This window comes from Mauremys reevesii, linkage group 25 (assembly GCF_016161935.1).
Source record: "Mauremys reevesii isolate NIE-2019 linkage group 25, ASM1616193v1, whole genome shotgun sequence".
Lineage (NCBI taxonomy): Eukaryota > Metazoa > Chordata > Testudines > Geoemydidae > Mauremys > Mauremys reevesii.
Genome location: NC_052647.1, coordinates 9,013,196 through 9,030,039, shown reverse-complemented (window position 1 = coordinate 9,030,039; position 16,844 = coordinate 9,013,196). Strand labels below are relative to the sequence as shown.

General features: G+C 48.5%; 1 protein-coding gene across 1 annotated transcript in view; it reads right to left on the bottom strand.

The window, feature by feature from the left end:
• The window catches only part of LOC120391361 (complement C3-like), a 50,044-nt gene that overhangs the window by 26,615 nt on the left and 6,585 nt on the right, over positions 1–16,844 (bottom strand). The window contains exons 3-18 of the mRNA XM_039514933.1: positions 16,650–16,812; positions 15,923–15,993; positions 14,825–14,919; positions 13,320–13,402; positions 12,669–12,759; positions 12,084–12,186; positions 11,872–11,992; positions 8,916–9,031; positions 7,389–7,537; positions 6,452–6,662; positions 5,008–5,202; positions 3,962–4,123; positions 2,770–2,899; positions 1,964–2,035; positions 889–1,089; positions 146–257 (exon numbers count right to left, since the gene is read on the bottom strand). Coding sequence (XP_039370867.1) covers positions 146–257; positions 889–1,089; positions 1,964–2,035; positions 2,770–2,899; positions 3,962–4,123; positions 5,008–5,202; positions 6,452–6,662; positions 7,389–7,537; positions 8,916–9,031; positions 11,872–11,992; positions 12,084–12,186; positions 12,669–12,759; positions 13,320–13,402; positions 14,825–14,919; positions 15,923–15,993; positions 16,650–16,812 — 2,075 coding nt within the window. The remainder of the gene's footprint in view (positions 1–145; positions 258–888; positions 1,090–1,963; positions 2,036–2,769; positions 2,900–3,961; positions 4,124–5,007; positions 5,203–6,451; positions 6,663–7,388; positions 7,538–8,915; positions 9,032–11,871; positions 11,993–12,083; positions 12,187–12,668; positions 12,760–13,319; positions 13,403–14,824; positions 14,920–15,922; positions 15,994–16,649; positions 16,813–16,844) is intronic.

Sequence of the window (16,844 nt, the reverse complement as noted above, 5' to 3'; positions counted from 1 at the left end):
CAAAATGCCGCCCCCCGAATCCTGGCACCGTAGGCAACTGCCTAGGGTCACCTAATGGAAGCGCCGGCCCTGGTGGGAGCTACACCATACCACATCTGAATGTGGCCCTTTGATGAATGGGAGTGGCACGGCCACATGCTCTTACCCCAGTTCATTTGGTCGCTCATTCAGCTGCTCCACCTGCCACAGCCAGCTCTCTGGAAACTGGCTCCTTGAGGTGATATCTTCGTCGGACATGAAATCTTCATCCAGGTCACCTGGGAAATCAAATCACAGACCGTCTGGCTTTGCTGTGACACTGATTGGGATGGGGCAAACCTGAAAGGATTTGGGGGTTGGCCTATTCTAGAACTGATCAGAAAGCATCCCTGGTTTGACCTACATTGCCAAGTTTTGATGCTGCCAGCCCAGAAGAGCATGAATTAGAATGTGGTTGAATGGCTGGAGGGGAAGCCACAGGCTTCTCCTCTCCATGCCTGCCTTTCTGTTCCCCCATGAGCTAGCCTTTTCTGGGCTCCTATAACTGGTATAAGCCACTGGCTCAGTGCTACATGTGCGCCCTCTAGTGGATATTCTGCAAAGGTAAGAGCCTACTACTATTCCTAGCTAGGGAGTTATCCCTTTAGCTCAAGTGGTAGAGGACTGTGCTTTAGAAACAAAGGTTAAACCTCAGCGGCGACCTGTGAAGAGGTTATTACCCTGACTCATCTGGGTCCCCATATCAACATAGTGCAAGACTAACAGGATTGCTGCCACTGCATTCAAGCCCATCTCACCCCAGGGGGATTTGTGAACATGAGCAGGGTTGGGTCACATGGCACGGTCTTATTTCGCTAACAATTCCCCCTGTCTTGTTCCTCTGAGTGATATTGAAACCCTGGTACTTGCTTCTTGCAAGTTCCAGAGGGAGCTCCCGCTGCAGCTTGTCACGTATCGTCTTGATATAATTGCAGCAGTCGAGGAAGGTCTTCTTGCATTCATCTGTATCCAGGATGTACCCAACCCGCTTCTCACAGCTGTGCCCCATGGGGTTCTCGTGCATCCCGTCTTCACAGCATTTCTTCAGCTTCCGGTCCTGGTAATCTGCCGCTGAAATGTACAAGCCAGAAGATCATTCCAACCAAGCTTCTTCTAGTCCTCACTCTCTCTCTCTCTCTCTCTCTCTCTCTCTCATTAATTTACTAGTAGACATGGCCAAAGAAGGAACATAGGAACTGGCACTCTGCTCTGTCTAATCCAGTATCTTGTCTCTAACAGTGACTAGCACCAGCTGCTTCAGAGAAAGGTGCAAGAAACCCCAGAGTGGAATAACCTGCCCACAGTGAGGTTCCTTCCTGACCCCAATCAGGTTGGCTCATGCCCTGAAGCATGGGGATGTATAGGTCTTCTTAAAAAATCCTATCCTATGGAATGGTGAACATCCTCCTTTTCCATGTAAATGGCTCATCATTTTTGAATCCTGCTAGGCTCTTGGCCTCAATACAATCCTATGGTGGTGAGTACTATGGGTTAGTTATGCATCGTGTAAGAAAATAGTTCCTTTTATAAATTCTTAATTAGAAACCATTCAGTTGGGTTGAGTGTCTCCTTGTGCTTATATGGGTAATGTAACAATGTAGCTGTTGTTGTTATTTGAGTTGTGTAGCACTTTGGGTCCCCAGTCATGGCCCAGAACCCCACAGTGCTGGGGGCTGAACCAACACAGAACAGAGAGATGGTCCGTGCCCCAAAGAGCAAGTTACCATTCATTGTTTTCTATCCCTCTCTCGCATCCTCTCTATAAACTGACCAGTTCCAATCTCTCCCCATGTGGAATTCTATCCAGACTCCCCCGTCTCCTGCTACAGGAAATGCAGCTGGCAGGAGGCTGTAGGAGGGTGAAACTGGTCACACTAGGGAATTGCATTCCTGCTTTGCATGCTTGCTTTGACCAAGAATAGCAACCCCCCTGATTAGTACCTACTTTTGATTGCCTTATACTCAATGAGCTGAACGGAGCGACGCCGGCGTTTTGCTGGCTGGGGACACTCTGGATCTGCAGAAGGAAGTGAGAAACAGAAATTAAAAACCCACCCACCAAGTGAGGCCTACACTTAACTTGCTGCCATTTCTCTGTGTGGATGTAACAGGGTAACTTTCAGACACCACATCTGGTCAATTCCCAAATTTCTGAGAATGGTCTAGGCCTCAGTGAGCAGAATCCCATTGATTTAGGGGGAAATCAGGAAACCAGAAAAGCCATTTTGGCACATAACATATTGCTCCTTCCTGTCCCAGCTGGAAGCCACATGAGAGCTGTTGGGCAGATGCTCAGCCAGCCAGGGCAACCAAAAAGAGAGGAAAGTGAAGGAAGCTTCATTCCTTCCTCCCTTCTAGCGCACTGGCCCAAAAAGCTGTAGCCTGGGGCAGAGATAGTCAGAGAGAAGCACCAGCCATCTGCCCATCCCTTCCAGGCCAGGGGGAAGAAAGATACTTTGAAAGTGGGAGAAACCTCGTGAGCTAGGAGAGAATCTTTGAATCCCCTCCTTGGAATCATTCCATTCTTAAAATTAATCCCTCTCTTAATAGGTGGGCTCCAGTGAGAATTCAGGACCTTATTCTCATCCCCCACTGTAATCCCAACATTTCCATTCCTAGGCCGGTCCAGTGGGATTTGTCCTGCTAGACCGATGTCCCTACTCTGGGCTCATGGTGTAGGTCACTGTGCCTTGCTTTGCTGACTCTTTCCTCCCTTCCTCCATCGCTCATGGCGACCATTCAGAGTGATACCTGTTCTCTGGGGGGTGGAAATCCTACTGCTTGTCTCCAGGGCCAGTCCAGCATCCGTAAATACCCCCAGATTGTTCTTTCCACTGCCAGCCGTACAGCCAATGTCACTCTTCTCCACTGAGTCCCAGATCTATGAAGCGCAAATACAATGATCCAGCATGATCCCAAAGCATTATACAGGCTGTGAGCTAGATTCTGGTTTCAGGTACAACCGTGCAATCTGCAGTAACTCCACTCACTTCCTTTGACTAGCTTTGTGTTTGCAGCAGTGTAAATTAAAGTAAAATCTGAGCCGTAAGTAAAGGCCATTCTGCACCAGCAACACAACCGATTTTAGGAGGAGAAAGAAAGAATTATGCAGCCAGTTGAACCCAGACAGAGGAGGATGTTTAGGCAGAGAGAAATTAAATACCAAAATTAGAATTCAGCCAGAGCACCAGGGCCCTGACCCTTGTTGAAAGGGTCACAGGATATTTAATTACCAGAACCCGTGTTTGATAAGTCAGCTGAGAAATGGCACTTTCAGTAGCATTGCGTCCCCTAAAACCTTGATAGGGCCCGGGGATCAGTGCTGACTCAGAAGAAAACGCACCCTCTCTTGAGTCACTAACACTTTTCCCTGCCGCACAGCGCCCCCTAATGTTGCACTGGGACATTGGGATCAGCTCTGACTGGGAAGGGAGAGTGCCCCCTATTGAGCCCCCACTCCACTCAATACAGCACAGCATCCGCTAGCGCCGCATTGGGGTCATTGGGTGCAGCTCTGACTGTGGAGGGAGAGCGCCCCCTACTGAGCACACCCCCACTCCCTGATGTACAGCACCACCATGGGCACTGAGGTGATAACTGTCTCTGAAGGGAGGGCGCCCCCTACTGCATCACCCACAGAGTTCCCTACAGCCCAGCACCATCTGGGTCAACACTGTCCAAAGGGCAGGGTGTCCTTTAGTGTGTCCAGAACAGCACTCCCCGCAGTACCCTGGGTTTCACTGGGTGTCTCCCATCCAAATACTGACCTGGCCCGGCCCAGCTCAGTTAAAGTACAGTGGAGCTCACACCCCAAGCGGCAGCTCTGCAAACAAAAGGCTCACTTCACTTTTCGCCATCCTGGGGCGTAGAGCAAGGATAAGAGCCAAGCTGCATTTTCTGCTATAAACATCACAAGTTACAACCAACATCTTTCATGCCCCACCTTAGATTGTGTAATTTTGTGCTTTTTGTTCAGAACGTAGACACCTTTGTCCACGGCCACCAGGCCGACATAAGCTCTGTGGTCTCCTTCCAGCTTGAGTTTCATTGGAGTTCCCGGTTCATGGATTCTCCTGTCTTCATTGGAGGCTCCTTTCACCACTAGCTGTATGAAAGAGAAGGAAGGGAGAGGTTTTGTTTTAAAGCAGAGGGAGCAGCTAAGAGCCCGTCCTTTGCAAAAGATAGGAGAAAAGGAGGTAAGATCTCAGGTTCCTTGAGCATCCGAAAGCCTAGTTCTGATCTCAGTGGCAGCTATGTAAATCTGGAGTAGCTCCACTGACTTCAGTGCTGTTACTCCATATTCATAAGGGTGTAAATTGAGAGCAGAATTGGACCCAATCTCCATGAGGTCCCTTTGTGCGAGCCATGACGGAAAGGTGACTGTGTCCCTCAGGCAGCCCTGAGAAATCTACAAAGTTTGAACTGTAATGGATCTGCTCCGTGGGCCCGATTCTGATCTCACACTGGTGTAAATCAGGAGCAATTAACTGGAGTTACAGCAGCTCAGCATTGTCGTTACATCACAGTCAGGTCCCCTATGGACATTAGGCCCATGAATTCATGGGCCAGAAATAAGAATCTTACTCCTGTTAGCCCTGAAGAACCAGCCCAGCCCCGGGAGAGGGAACTGGAATCAATTCTGACTTTCCAAACCATCAGTAAAATGGCTAATTTTGGTGCAGATACAAAGCCAGATACTCAGCTGGCGCAAGTCAGTAGAGCTCCATCCACTTCAATCCACAGACTCTTTATTGCTGAGCTAGAGGGAACCACAGCTTGACTACCGTATCCCAGAGTGCGTTGACAGCATTGACTTGTGGGGGCTGGGGAACATCTCTGTACATATAAACCGATCAGATCTGATCCAGAATTTGCTGGGAGACAGTCAATGAGAAGCCCCACGGTGCCATTTTTAGAGTCCCTTTTGAGAGTCAGTCGGCCCCTTCATAGGTATTAACATATAAAAGGCCAACTTGAATATCAACCTACCGTTCCCATGCAAGTGTCCTGGATGTCCAGCCAGACCGAGTCTGCTACAATCTCCGAATTTCCTACTTGGTAGTAAGCCACGATGCGGAATGAAGGGATGAGGTCTGGAGTGATGGGCAGGGACATGGTCACCAGATTTTGTCCCGCCTGCCTGGCCTGTCTCCCTACACGAATGATCTTCCCTTTGTTCAGGATCTAACAGGGAAACATGAGATGTGGATTGTTAAAGGCCACAAGAGTTAACACAATGCGTGATTTAGATTCCATGAATCTTCCCATCCACCAGTTTTCTACTAGTAAGAGACGGTCACTTGCAACTTTTCAGATGGGCATTTACATCTGAGCGGAGAGAGGAAAATAAGCTAAAATCCATGTGTTGCAGGAATAGGCTCTAGACGCGGTGGTGCTAATATTCACCAAATCTGATTCCCAAATCTGAATATTGTTTATGTTTCACCAACAGAGACCACCCCTCCTTTCCCCCATCCCACTCACCAAATATACTTCATATCCGTGCTATATGGCAAATTTATTATTTGACTGTCCAGCTCTAAAAATAACACAGTGGACCTACTACTCTGCACTGAAAAAGTCACAGTAACGTCTAGTGTTCAGAACAGGGAACTGAGAGCAGGGACTCCTGGGTTCCATCCCCAGCTCGAAGAGGAAATATGCTCTAGTGAGTGCACGGGGAGCAGTCAGGACTCCTGGTTCCAGCCGCAGATCGAAGAGGATGTATGGTTTAGTGGCGAATGCAGAGGCATGGTTGTTAGGACTCCTGGGTTCTGTCTCCAGCTCCTGGAGGAAGTGGGCTCTATTGATTATCACAGGGCCTAGAGTCAGTAACCAGAAGTGGATAAGGGGTCGTCCCCATGACTGACTATTTCATTCACACTGCGACGGGGTGCTGGGCAAAGGGTTGCAGCTTCAGCCCTCTGTCATGCCCACTCCTCGCTAGGGGAACAAATTAGAGCAGGCTGGAGGTAACCTGGCCCTAATTGAAGAGGCAGAGACAGCTGCTACCTAATTACCCTGTGGCTGCATAAAAGTCTCAGGGGAAGGAAGCCAGGGAGAGCAGTAGAAAAGGATAAAGGAAGGGAATGAAAGCAGGGAGGTAGCGCTCCCTCATCTCCTGCCTGCAGACGATGAAGGGTTACTTGTTCATGGTGAAACAGTGGTGGGAACAAGCCTGAGAATAAAGTGCACCAGTGCACTGTGTTTACTAAACCCAGGGTCTCAGAGTGACTTTGTGAACCTAGCAGAGGCAGGAGCCAACTGGGCCCTGCCACACTCTGCTACACACATAATCAACACACTGCCTGACTGGGAAGAATTCTCTGCTACAGGTTCTCCTTACACGCAGTGGGACTATTAAAGGACAGGTGGAAACTCAAATGATGCCTAAGTTCCAGGAGATCCCAGTACCCAGGGACGCAGCACTTACTATGTAGGTGAAATATTGGATCTGGTTCAGAACAGCTGGATTGATGCTCTTCAGGTGGAAATTCACAGGTAAGTTGTCTCCAGATTTGAGCTCAGAAGCCGTCACCGCCAGATGGAGATAGTTTTGAGAATTTCCTTGGGACTGATAAGCTTCAGCCACCATGGACTTAGAGGCCTGGCGGTTTGCTGGGAGGTTGGGATGGGCAGTTTTTACCTGCAGGGAAGGTGGAGATAAAATCCTAGTTGAATCTGGGAGTGAGCTTAGGGTCTCTAGCCCCTCACGCTGGGTCACACCATGAGCAATAGCAAAGGAAGCTTCCCTGAGATGCCATTGTTGGTGGATTCTGCTGCTAACAGCCATTCTAAGCATGACACCTCAGAGAAACGCCAAATGCCACTTTTAATTGGCCTGTCGCTTCAGCACAGTTCTGCTGGGACTCCAGATTTCTGGACTGTCAGAGAACATGTCCCTGAACAGAGGAGACTGCCTTGCCCCTTGCAGGAGAGAGGAATATAGAGGGATTCTCTCAAGCGGCTGGACACAGATAGATCCAGTGTTCTCTTGGGCTTTGTAGCTTGAGCCTGGTGTCACCTCACAGGGTCTTCACACTAAGCAGCCATGCGCTGTCTGCAGGCCTCCTTTGCTGCATGGTGGGTACCTTCAGTGTGGCAAGGGGAATAATCTGGACCTACTTATGCCCATGTCAATGTTTTCTGGGATCTCTTCTGGCCCCATGATGGAGCACTGGTTACATGGTGATCAGAGCATCTCCAAAACCCAATGGCATACAGAAAATTGACCCCAGGTGCAGATGGAATGCACAGAGTTCAGTTACCCCCCTGCTCAGTGCATGAGAGGGGAGTGAATGCCACCAACAGGGCATTGCCCTCAGGGTGCATATAGTACTTAGCCCAGACTCAGCGTTAGAAGGTTACTCACCGTGATGGGAACCTGTTGGCTATCCCCGGGCATGTTTATAATCAGCTTGGCAGTTCCATCTCCCTGGGTCGACCCAGATGACTGGAATCCTTCAGCCTGTACTCGGACACGGGGGGCTGCAGAGCCATCGGGGTTTGTGACGTAGACCTGAGGGGCACGATCAAAAAGGGATCCATCAAATAAGGGGTGCAGCGCTCCCTGCATCCTAACTTCAAATCAAATTGCATGTGTAGCATCTCAGGTCCATATCCTCAAACTTCAATGGGAATTAGGCACCTAAATAACTCTGAGGAATGGGGCCTTAATGATCTGCTGTATCACACCACAAAATACACACCCATTTTAAAAACTACAAGCATACAAAAATATAAAACCACAACTTCAACCCTTCTCCTGAATTCAGTTTACACTTTTATACACCCAACAAAACAATATACAAAAATTAAGAATAAATTGATTCATGTAGGCCAGAGAGGAAATTAATTTCACACTAATCTTTTCTTGTTTTGGCCCTAGGCAAATAAGGCAACTGCCCATCTAACCAAAACACACAGAGGGAACACACACACACACACAGCCGACTGTTATCAACATTAAACAGAACAGAGCACCACACTGGTGGCATCTGACAACAGTACCCACGCTAGCTTTAATATCACTCCCCCGGGTCCTGGAACAGTGAAGCCAAGGCAGCGTGAGCATCAGCGCGGGCTAGCGCCATGAGTAAGTATCCAGGGTGGGTTTGTGTAGCTAGCGCTGCCGCAGTTTCACTGTTCCTGGATCCAAGCTAGGTGATGGAAGCTAGTTCAGGGATGTCAGCTAGAGCTCCCCGTGACTGCAGTCTAGACGTACCCTTTGAGTGCTGACTAGACCTGGGTCTGAAAACCCTCAAGACTGCAGAGATCAAGGGCATTGCAAAAGCCATGGGCATTTTAAAGGTTTAAACCTATTACGCTGTTGCTCCAAACCAGATAAGCAGCTGCTTCGACGGACTCCCTTTCCCCCTCTCCCTCCCACCGTGCTGTTTCTCTCCTCAAGCAAACACTAGCTGTAGACATTCATCCCCCTGCCTGCCTCATTCACAGCAAACAAGAGCTGTGTTTGTTTTTTAGATAAGCAGCTCCGGGAGCCCCAAGTTCACAACAAAACAAAGAGAGGCATCATAACAAAACAAAGAGAGTTCTTTAGTTAAAAGCATTATGGGAAAATCTGGAGGCCAATTACAGCGCTTTTGGTGGCTACACTGGCGGAGCAGCACTGCATCACCAGCGCTGCAATAGTTATACCCGAGGCAGAGCAGGAGTACAGCCAGCGCTGCAGCCAGGGAGATGCAGTGCTGTATGTGCCTTGCAAGTGTGGACGGTGAGTAAGTTGCAGCGCTGTAAACCCACCACCAGCGCTGCAACTCTCCAGTGTGGCCAAGCCCTAAGTTCTTATACCACCCTCATCACCCTAGTACCCACAGTTCTCTCCTCTTTATACACCTTGAGTAACAATGGGCATGATCCAGAAGAAGAGTTATTACCATGAGTTCAAATGGCATCCCCGGCTTGAAGTACTTGGGTGTTTTTGTGAAGTGGATCTGATAGGGAGATGTCACAATGTTAATTCCGGTTCTCTCTGCTTCCACCATGTCGCTGCCTACAGAGAAAAGCCCATGGGTCAATTAAAACTGAGCGAGGCAATACAAATTTTGTCCTTAAGGTCCAGGCTAAAACACAAGGAATAGGCCATGGTCAGATGTTGATTCTTGTGATTTCATCATGATCTCCTGTTTAAATTCCTTGTCTTCAAGCCCCAGCTGCTAGAATCACCATATGGCATGAGAATCTCAGCTGTCATTTAAAAGAAGAAATAAGTTTCTAACCCTCCTGGTTGCAGAGAAAAGCTTCAAAACACATCCCAAGTGCGATCTAACACCTCAAAAGCCAGGAGAGAATGAAGAAGCACCCAAAGTTTATTATTTAAAAAAACCTCATGATTTTTTCATATGATCTCTTGATTTTGGGAGTGGGGGGACTGACTTGTGATTTTTGCACATTAGGGGTTGGCATTACTGCAGGACATTGAGCCTGATTCTGTTCTCACACCAGTATAAATCAGAAATAAGTCCCCTGTAGTCAGTGGCACTGTAGCAGTGAAAACAGAATCAGTCCCTTTCATGCTAAAATGACTTATTTTAGCTTTTAAAGATGCAACAAGAAAGAACAAAAACAAAGTCTCTGAGAGAGAGAGAGAGAGAGAGAGCACAGTGTGTGTGTATCTATATAATAAGATTCCAGGATTGTCACTCTGTCCATGTACTACTCTGAAGCCTAGAATGTCTGTGGCATCTGTGTGAAGTGATGGAAGCAGCTATACAAGCAAGACAAGGTCTCTTTTTAGTTACAATATCACCAGGTTCAATTGTCTCTGGGGTTTGAAGTCTGTTACAGGCCAATTTTTAAGTCCCCAGCCATTCTGACTTTACCAGCCTGGTGTACAGCTCCAGTAAGGCATGTGCCATGCCAAGAGTCCTAGACCATTGTGATAATCACACACAACTTTACCAACCAATCACCACCCTTACTCTACTACTAATTTGCATGCAGTAATGTCATTGGTTGTTTGGATTACTTGGTCCAATTGCCACACCCATGCAACGGCACAGGCTTTCAGCTACTAATTTCATCTGTAACAAGCTACAGCTGCTCAGAACAGAATGGCTGCTCCCACTGCAGAGAAAGTTTAGAAATCATAGCTATGTAGAGCTGGAAGGGACCGCAAGAAGTCATCTACTCCACCATCCACACTGAGGCAGGAGTAAGTATGCCCAGACTATCCCTAAGAGCTGACCCAGAGCTCTTAGAAATGGTAAGCTGCAATGCACAGAAAACAAAGGTGCAACAGTTTCAAGCTACTTTTGCTGGTGTAAATCTGGAGTTATTCCAGGTGTGACACTACATCCCATATTCTTTATAGAAATATTGTTATAATATAATTACAGCATAACTGAGATATGTTTTATGCAAGATGGGTCTTGTGAGATATCATTGGAAAGGTTATGATTTACTGAATATGAATATATATGCATATATCATTTTTGTATCTTAAGTTAGAAATATTTACTATACATTTTACTACAAAAGTATTTGCACCTGGAGAACGCCCACCAGACAAAATGCCATCAGTCTGGCTGGCTAGCTGGATACAAGTCAATAGACTATTAGGGAGAACAATAGGACTTTGAAGAGGGTAATCTCCCATCTTCCTGGGATGCTGCAAATGGACTTTGAGTTATGGCTGCAAGGTCATATGATTAAGTCACCTGATACTAGACTCCATAATAAAATTAGTACTTTTCCACTGGCCAGGGGTGGGAATCACCCTGGAAGAGAAGCAACAAAGAGTTCTGTGGAACCTTATAGACTAACACATGTATTAGGGCATAAGCTTTCGTGGGTGAATACATCTGTTAGTCTATAAGGTGCCACAGCACTCTTTGTGCTTTTTACAGATCCAGACTAACACGGCTACCCCTCTGATACTGGAAGACAAAGGATTCCCGCCACATGTAAAACTTATTTAAAGCAGGGAAGTGAGATAATCAGGGTCAGTTCTTCACTGAATGCCCACCCAAGATGACTGCTGAAAACACCTAAGACTGATCTGGGGAAGACAGGACTGAAGTCAGGCTAGAGTGTTTCTGGCCTGTGAAAGAAATACCTGGAGTTTTAAGCTGCAAGCAAGAGCAGCTTGCCTTCAAGAAACTCTGCAATCTGCCTAAAACAACATTTAGGGTGAGAAATTACTGCTTGTAACCAATTTCTTTAGTATCTGAATTTATCTTGCATTTTTGTTTTGTTTGCTGGGTAAGCTGCTTTGATCTGTTTGCTATGCCTTATAATCACTTAATATCTATCTTTTGTAGTTAATAAACTTGTTTTTGTTTTCTCTAAAACCAGTTTGTGGAATTCATAACTGGGGAGCAAAAAGCTGTGCATATCATCCTCCACATTGAAGGAGGGGGCGAATTTCATGAGCGTACGCTGGACAGTTCTCCGTGCAGTGCAAGACGGTACAATTTTGGGTTTACACTCCAGAGGGGGTGTGCACTTGAGTACTGGGAAATTCCTTAGCTGAAGCCTTCCTGTGCAGAGCTGATTTCAGTGTCTGCATCTTTCTGCAGCTGGGCGTGTCCCTACCATGGTCTGTGCTGGAGGAGGCTTGAGAGGGCCTGGATCAGCAGGACAGTGTAGGGGAGCCCAGGCTGGTGGAAAGGGCAGGCTCAGTGGTACCCCAGCGAGGGGGAGGAACCCATCACACCAGATTTACCTCAAAGCGAATGAGATCAGAATCTGGCCTGCAGCCTTTAAGATCTGCAGAGCCCTATGCAGATAGGGCCTTATGCATCTAAATCAACACCTTGAACTGCACTCGGCACCAGTTTGGAACACCCAGTGAATAAAGCACTTGGCTGTGCACTTATTGCTGATGCTCACCAGATTCTGTCAAAACGGTGACAGAGACGTAGAGCGAGTGGCCAACCAGTTCGTTCAGGTTGACGAACCGAGCCTGCAGCATCTCTTTGGTCAGCGTTGCTTCCCCATCTCCGTCTTCTATCTAGGAAGGGAGAGAGAGTTTCATGACCTCACCCACACAGTTTCCCAGGAGGCATGAATCCCTCCTCACCACAGCTGAGAACAAGAATTACCGAGATTCTCTTGAGAGACTGCGGGATACTCCTCTTCTCATCATCCATCTTCACCCCAAAGAGGACAAAGGCATGGCCATCTAGTTTTTTCCCATATAGGTACCTGGAGGAGATACGGATGGGTAAGAGGTAAGATAGGTAAGGAAACCTATTGCTGAATATTATGGCCTCATGCCACCATTCTCCTCTATAGGCCCAGCTCCTTGGTCAGTTTCTCTCTCCCATGTTCCACCATGGTAAGAAGTGGACCATCATGGCTACGGTGCATTATGGGAATTTAATTCCAGATAGCAAGTCCAGCCCATGGAGAAGAATGGAAAAATGAAACACCTGAATGGCAACTCTCATGAGGCACCGTGCCAGCATTTCTGGATCACAAGGTTTTCAGACTTCCCCCCCCCCCCCCCCACTTTTGGACATTGGTTTTTGGATTAAAAAAAAACAGAAAAAGGATGCTCTTTGTGAAAAAAAAATATTTAGTGGAAAACATTCCCAAAGCGATGCAAGACTTAGGTTTCTTTCTGCACTAAAACCTGTGGTTGCTACTCCACTCAGCTGATCCTTTCCATCCGCTCACAGACTCACCTTGCAGTGATAGAAACCCTGAAGACTTCATTGCTATCGATGTATAAAAACTTCTCAGACGGTTCCAATATGACTTCGAAACTTGGCAACACTGGAGAAACGAGAGGAGAAAAGGAGAACATTGAGCTTGTAGGAGAGGGTGGGTGGGTTGCAGGGGCGGCTCTAGCTTTTTGGCCGCCCCAAGCAGTCATGCGCGGGAGGCGCCCCGGAGCCGCGGGAGCAGCGGACCTCCCGCGGGCATGACTGCTGGTCCCGCGTGGCTCGTCTGGACCTCGGCGGCTCGCGGGTCCGGCGGCTCCGCTTGAGCTGCCGCAGTCATGCCTGCGGGAGGTCCAGCCGAGCCGCGGGACGAGCGCCCCCTCCGCAGTCATGCCTGCGGCAGGTCCGGTCGTCCCGGGGCTCCGGTGGACCTCCCGCAGGCATGACTGCGGCAGGTCCGCCGGCCCAGCCCCGCTGCCCCCCGCGACCGCAGGGGACGCCCCCTAGATGTTGCCGCCCTAGGCACCAGCTTGTTTTGCTGGTGCCTAGAGCCGCCCCTGGTGGGTTGCCAGCAAAGCCAAGCCGAATGGAGATTCTGCTCCAAGATGGTGTCAGGAGAATAGAGACAGACCCGTTCCCTGAGCCTGGGCCTGGTGGATGCCGGATTCTTACCATACTCCTTAACATCAAATTGCGCACTGAAGGTCTGCTGAGGGGAGTCTTCATACTTGGCTGTGATCTTCCAGGTTCCCAGACTGGAGGAAGGAAATAAGAAGGAACACTGAATGCACTTAACACACACATTTCACAAGGCCCACCTGGCTCACTTCTTTCTCCAGTAATTTTATCGGCTCCTGAAGGTAAATCTGAGCCATACATGGAACTCAAGCTGTCTTCAGGGAACCCCAGGGAACCTCAGACAAGTCATTTTTTTCTGCACCTTGATGTTTTCATGAACCAGAACTAGAGGCAGGGACTTCGAACAAAACATCAACCTTTGGCCAGCAAGGTTTGGGAAGTTTGGATCGAAACTTTGTGGCCGGCACTTGTTTCTACAGTCTGCGTGGGCCAAAACCCTCAATCCAAACACCCCCAAATTTAAGGAAACTCTAATCCAAACCAAAATCAGGGCCCTCACTCACCAGCTCACTGATGCAATTTTCAGAGTAGTTGAGCATTCATAAATCCCACTGAATGGGAGGTAGGATGCTCAGCACTTTTGAAAAACAGGCCAACAGGGCCTAATCCTGCCTTCACATACTCTGGAATAAATCAGGAGTAATGGCAAGGAAGTCAGTGCAACTTCATTCTGGTGTCTGCGTAGACTTGGAAAGATTTTTTTTTATTGATACGTGTCATTGATTTCACTGTGCACACGCATACCGACAAAAACACATTTATATAAATAATATCAAAATTTACAGATAGGCAAAGCAAGAAAAATGCTGCTTGAGAACTTACTACAGTTTGATTTAAGGCTTTATACTTTGTGTATTTGGCCATATGATTATCCACTGAAACTATAAGAAATATAAATCAAATTATGCCAAGACTGGGTATCATAGAATATCTGGGTTGGAAGGGACCTCAGGAGGTCATCTAGTCCAACCCCTGGTCAAAGCAGAGCCAATCCCCAGAGAGATTGTTGCCCAATATCCCTAAGTGGCCCCCTGAAGGATTGAACTCACAACTCTGGGTTTAGCAGGCTAATGCTTGAACCACTGAGTTCTCTCCACTCCTCTCAATCTAGGTATTTTGCCGCCCCCAGCATGGCAGGCAGGTTGCCTTTGGCGGCTTGCCTGCGGGAGGTCCCCGGTCCCGTGGATTCGGCGGCATGCCTGCGGGAGGGCCGCCGAAGCCGTGGGACCAGAGGACCCTCCACAGGCATGTCGCCAAAGGCAACCTGCCTGCCGCCCTCCCGGCGACTGGCAGAGCGCCCCCCATGGCTTGCCACCCAGGCACGCGCTTGGCGTGCTGGTGCCTGGAGCTGCCCCTGCTCTCAATAGATATGTGTCAGGAGCGTTTGTTTTCTCCATGTCACTTGGAAATGCCTGTAGGAGATGATCTAGCTGATGGGCCACACACAGTAACTAGCTCCACATCATCTCTTCTGCTCCCCTGCCCAACTCCTGCAAAGCTCTGCTCCGTCCAGGCATAGTAACATCCGGGCAATCTACCTGATAATCTCCGGCAAGCTATGGCTCAGGGAGAAGATGCCTGATTTCAAGGGGGCGGAGACGGGAATCTGCTTGACAATAATGGACTCAGGGGTCTGGAAAGGAAACAAGTTAAGAGTTTAGGGAGAAAAATGCTTCCAATTGCTCTTCACAACATCATCTGCCACGTTTACATTCCTGGGCCGGTGGAGGGTTCTCCATACTTCCAACAATAGCATGTAACAATCTGGACTCCACTGATTGGTTTGAATTTCTTAACTATCCAGAGACACCGGAAAAACTGACAAATCTCTCTTGACCTTCTGAGATGGCTCAGCGAGGCCAGCAAAGAACTCAAGGAAGCAGCTCGGAAGACTGAAGAGCCTCCATGGCAGAATCTTGCAGACGCCAGGCTTAACCCTGAGCTATCTGCAAACCTTGGAGCTGCCCAAAGGGCTGCGTCACTCTGCCAACCACAGCTGCTCTCCATCGCAAGGCCACAGCTGGCTATGCTGCTGCTCAGGGCAGAGTGTCAAAGAAAGGGGAAACTGAGTCAAAGAGGAACTGAAGGGACAGATGTGTTCTCTCCACTCCCAGCTGGCTGAGGTGAGGAAAACCCCGGAGGATTATTGCCCAGGGTTTTGCAGCTGATTTATTTTATTTTATGGATCATAAAGCCCAGTGGAAAGGGCCTGAACAGAACTAACGCCTGGAGCTATAATCCCAGTTCCTGCCACCAGTTTACATGTCCTTCAAAGGGTTCCTTGCAGTGGCTCCTTGTCTTCAGCCTTCCCAGACAACCACCTGACTGGCTTTTCCTGAACTTTGCTCAAGCGTTAACACCATTGCAGAGCCGCGGGACCTCCCCCAAGAGCTGCCTGGCTGCTGCCCCTGCAAACTTTGTAACCTCTGTAATGACTGGGGGAGAATTTGGACGCCAGAGGTTTGCAAAAAGAGTCCTCAGACAATCATTTGCTTTTCTCCTGGCCATACCATGTTGCTGCTACACGCAGGGAGTCTATGCAGCCTCCTCAGTCACAATAAATCGCTGCACATTACCCAGACAAGTGGCTAAACCCACCTATCCCCCCACGGGCTCACTCAGAACAGGGACCTCACCTCAAACTCCACAATCACTGTCTTAGACACCGGTTCCAGTTTGTGACCCACAGTGAAGATCCGGTAGAGAACTGAGAAAATAAAGAGAGAAGAGAGGGACGTCGTTAACTGGTAGACACCTTGGCCCAAACTTAGGTGTCTAAGTCTGATTGAAACCAACGGGAGTTCAGTGGCTAACTCCACGGAGAAACTGAGCCATCAGCCCCCATCAGGGGTTGTTTCACGATAGCCTCTTTCTACAGTCGGAGATCTCCATGGCTTTTTAATTTAGGCTGTTGTCTTGCTTTTCTCCCCTGTCCCTAAGTACCAGGTGGGAGGGCTTTGTCATTGCAGGGACTTGTCCTGCTCTGAATGGCCTGGGATTAGCAGCTCCTATTTCACGCAGGCTTTGGGATGGTCGTCAGATTGGGACATGCACCTTGGTACAAGATGGAGCAGAACCAGTCACTGTGATTTGAAAAGTTCCATCGCCCATTCTTAATCCAATGGCCCACCCAGTCTTTCGGTATCTAACACTCAACAGGACATCCCAGCTAGGATGATGCTGAAGGGTGAAATATTGCAAATTCGTGGTGGCAGAGTCTCTGTTCCAACTGTCCTCCATCTTCAATCAGACAACAAGCAAAGCAATATGCACAGGATGGACCCAGCAGCCCTGCTGTAGATATGGCATGACATCAGCAGCTCCCACCCCTTCCCATTAGAAGAGACCAGGGGAAGGCAGTACCTGTAGACCCAGGGGTATAGATGGTTTTATCCGTCTGGATAAAGATGTATCCACTGTGGAAATGGACCAGAACCACTTTCTCCAGGGTTTGCTGAGGGAACGTAGCCTTGACCACAACATACTGGTTTTGTTTGGAATCTTTCTTTATGTCTTTGGTGGGAACCTGCATGAGAAGAAGAGCATGGATGAGTTCTT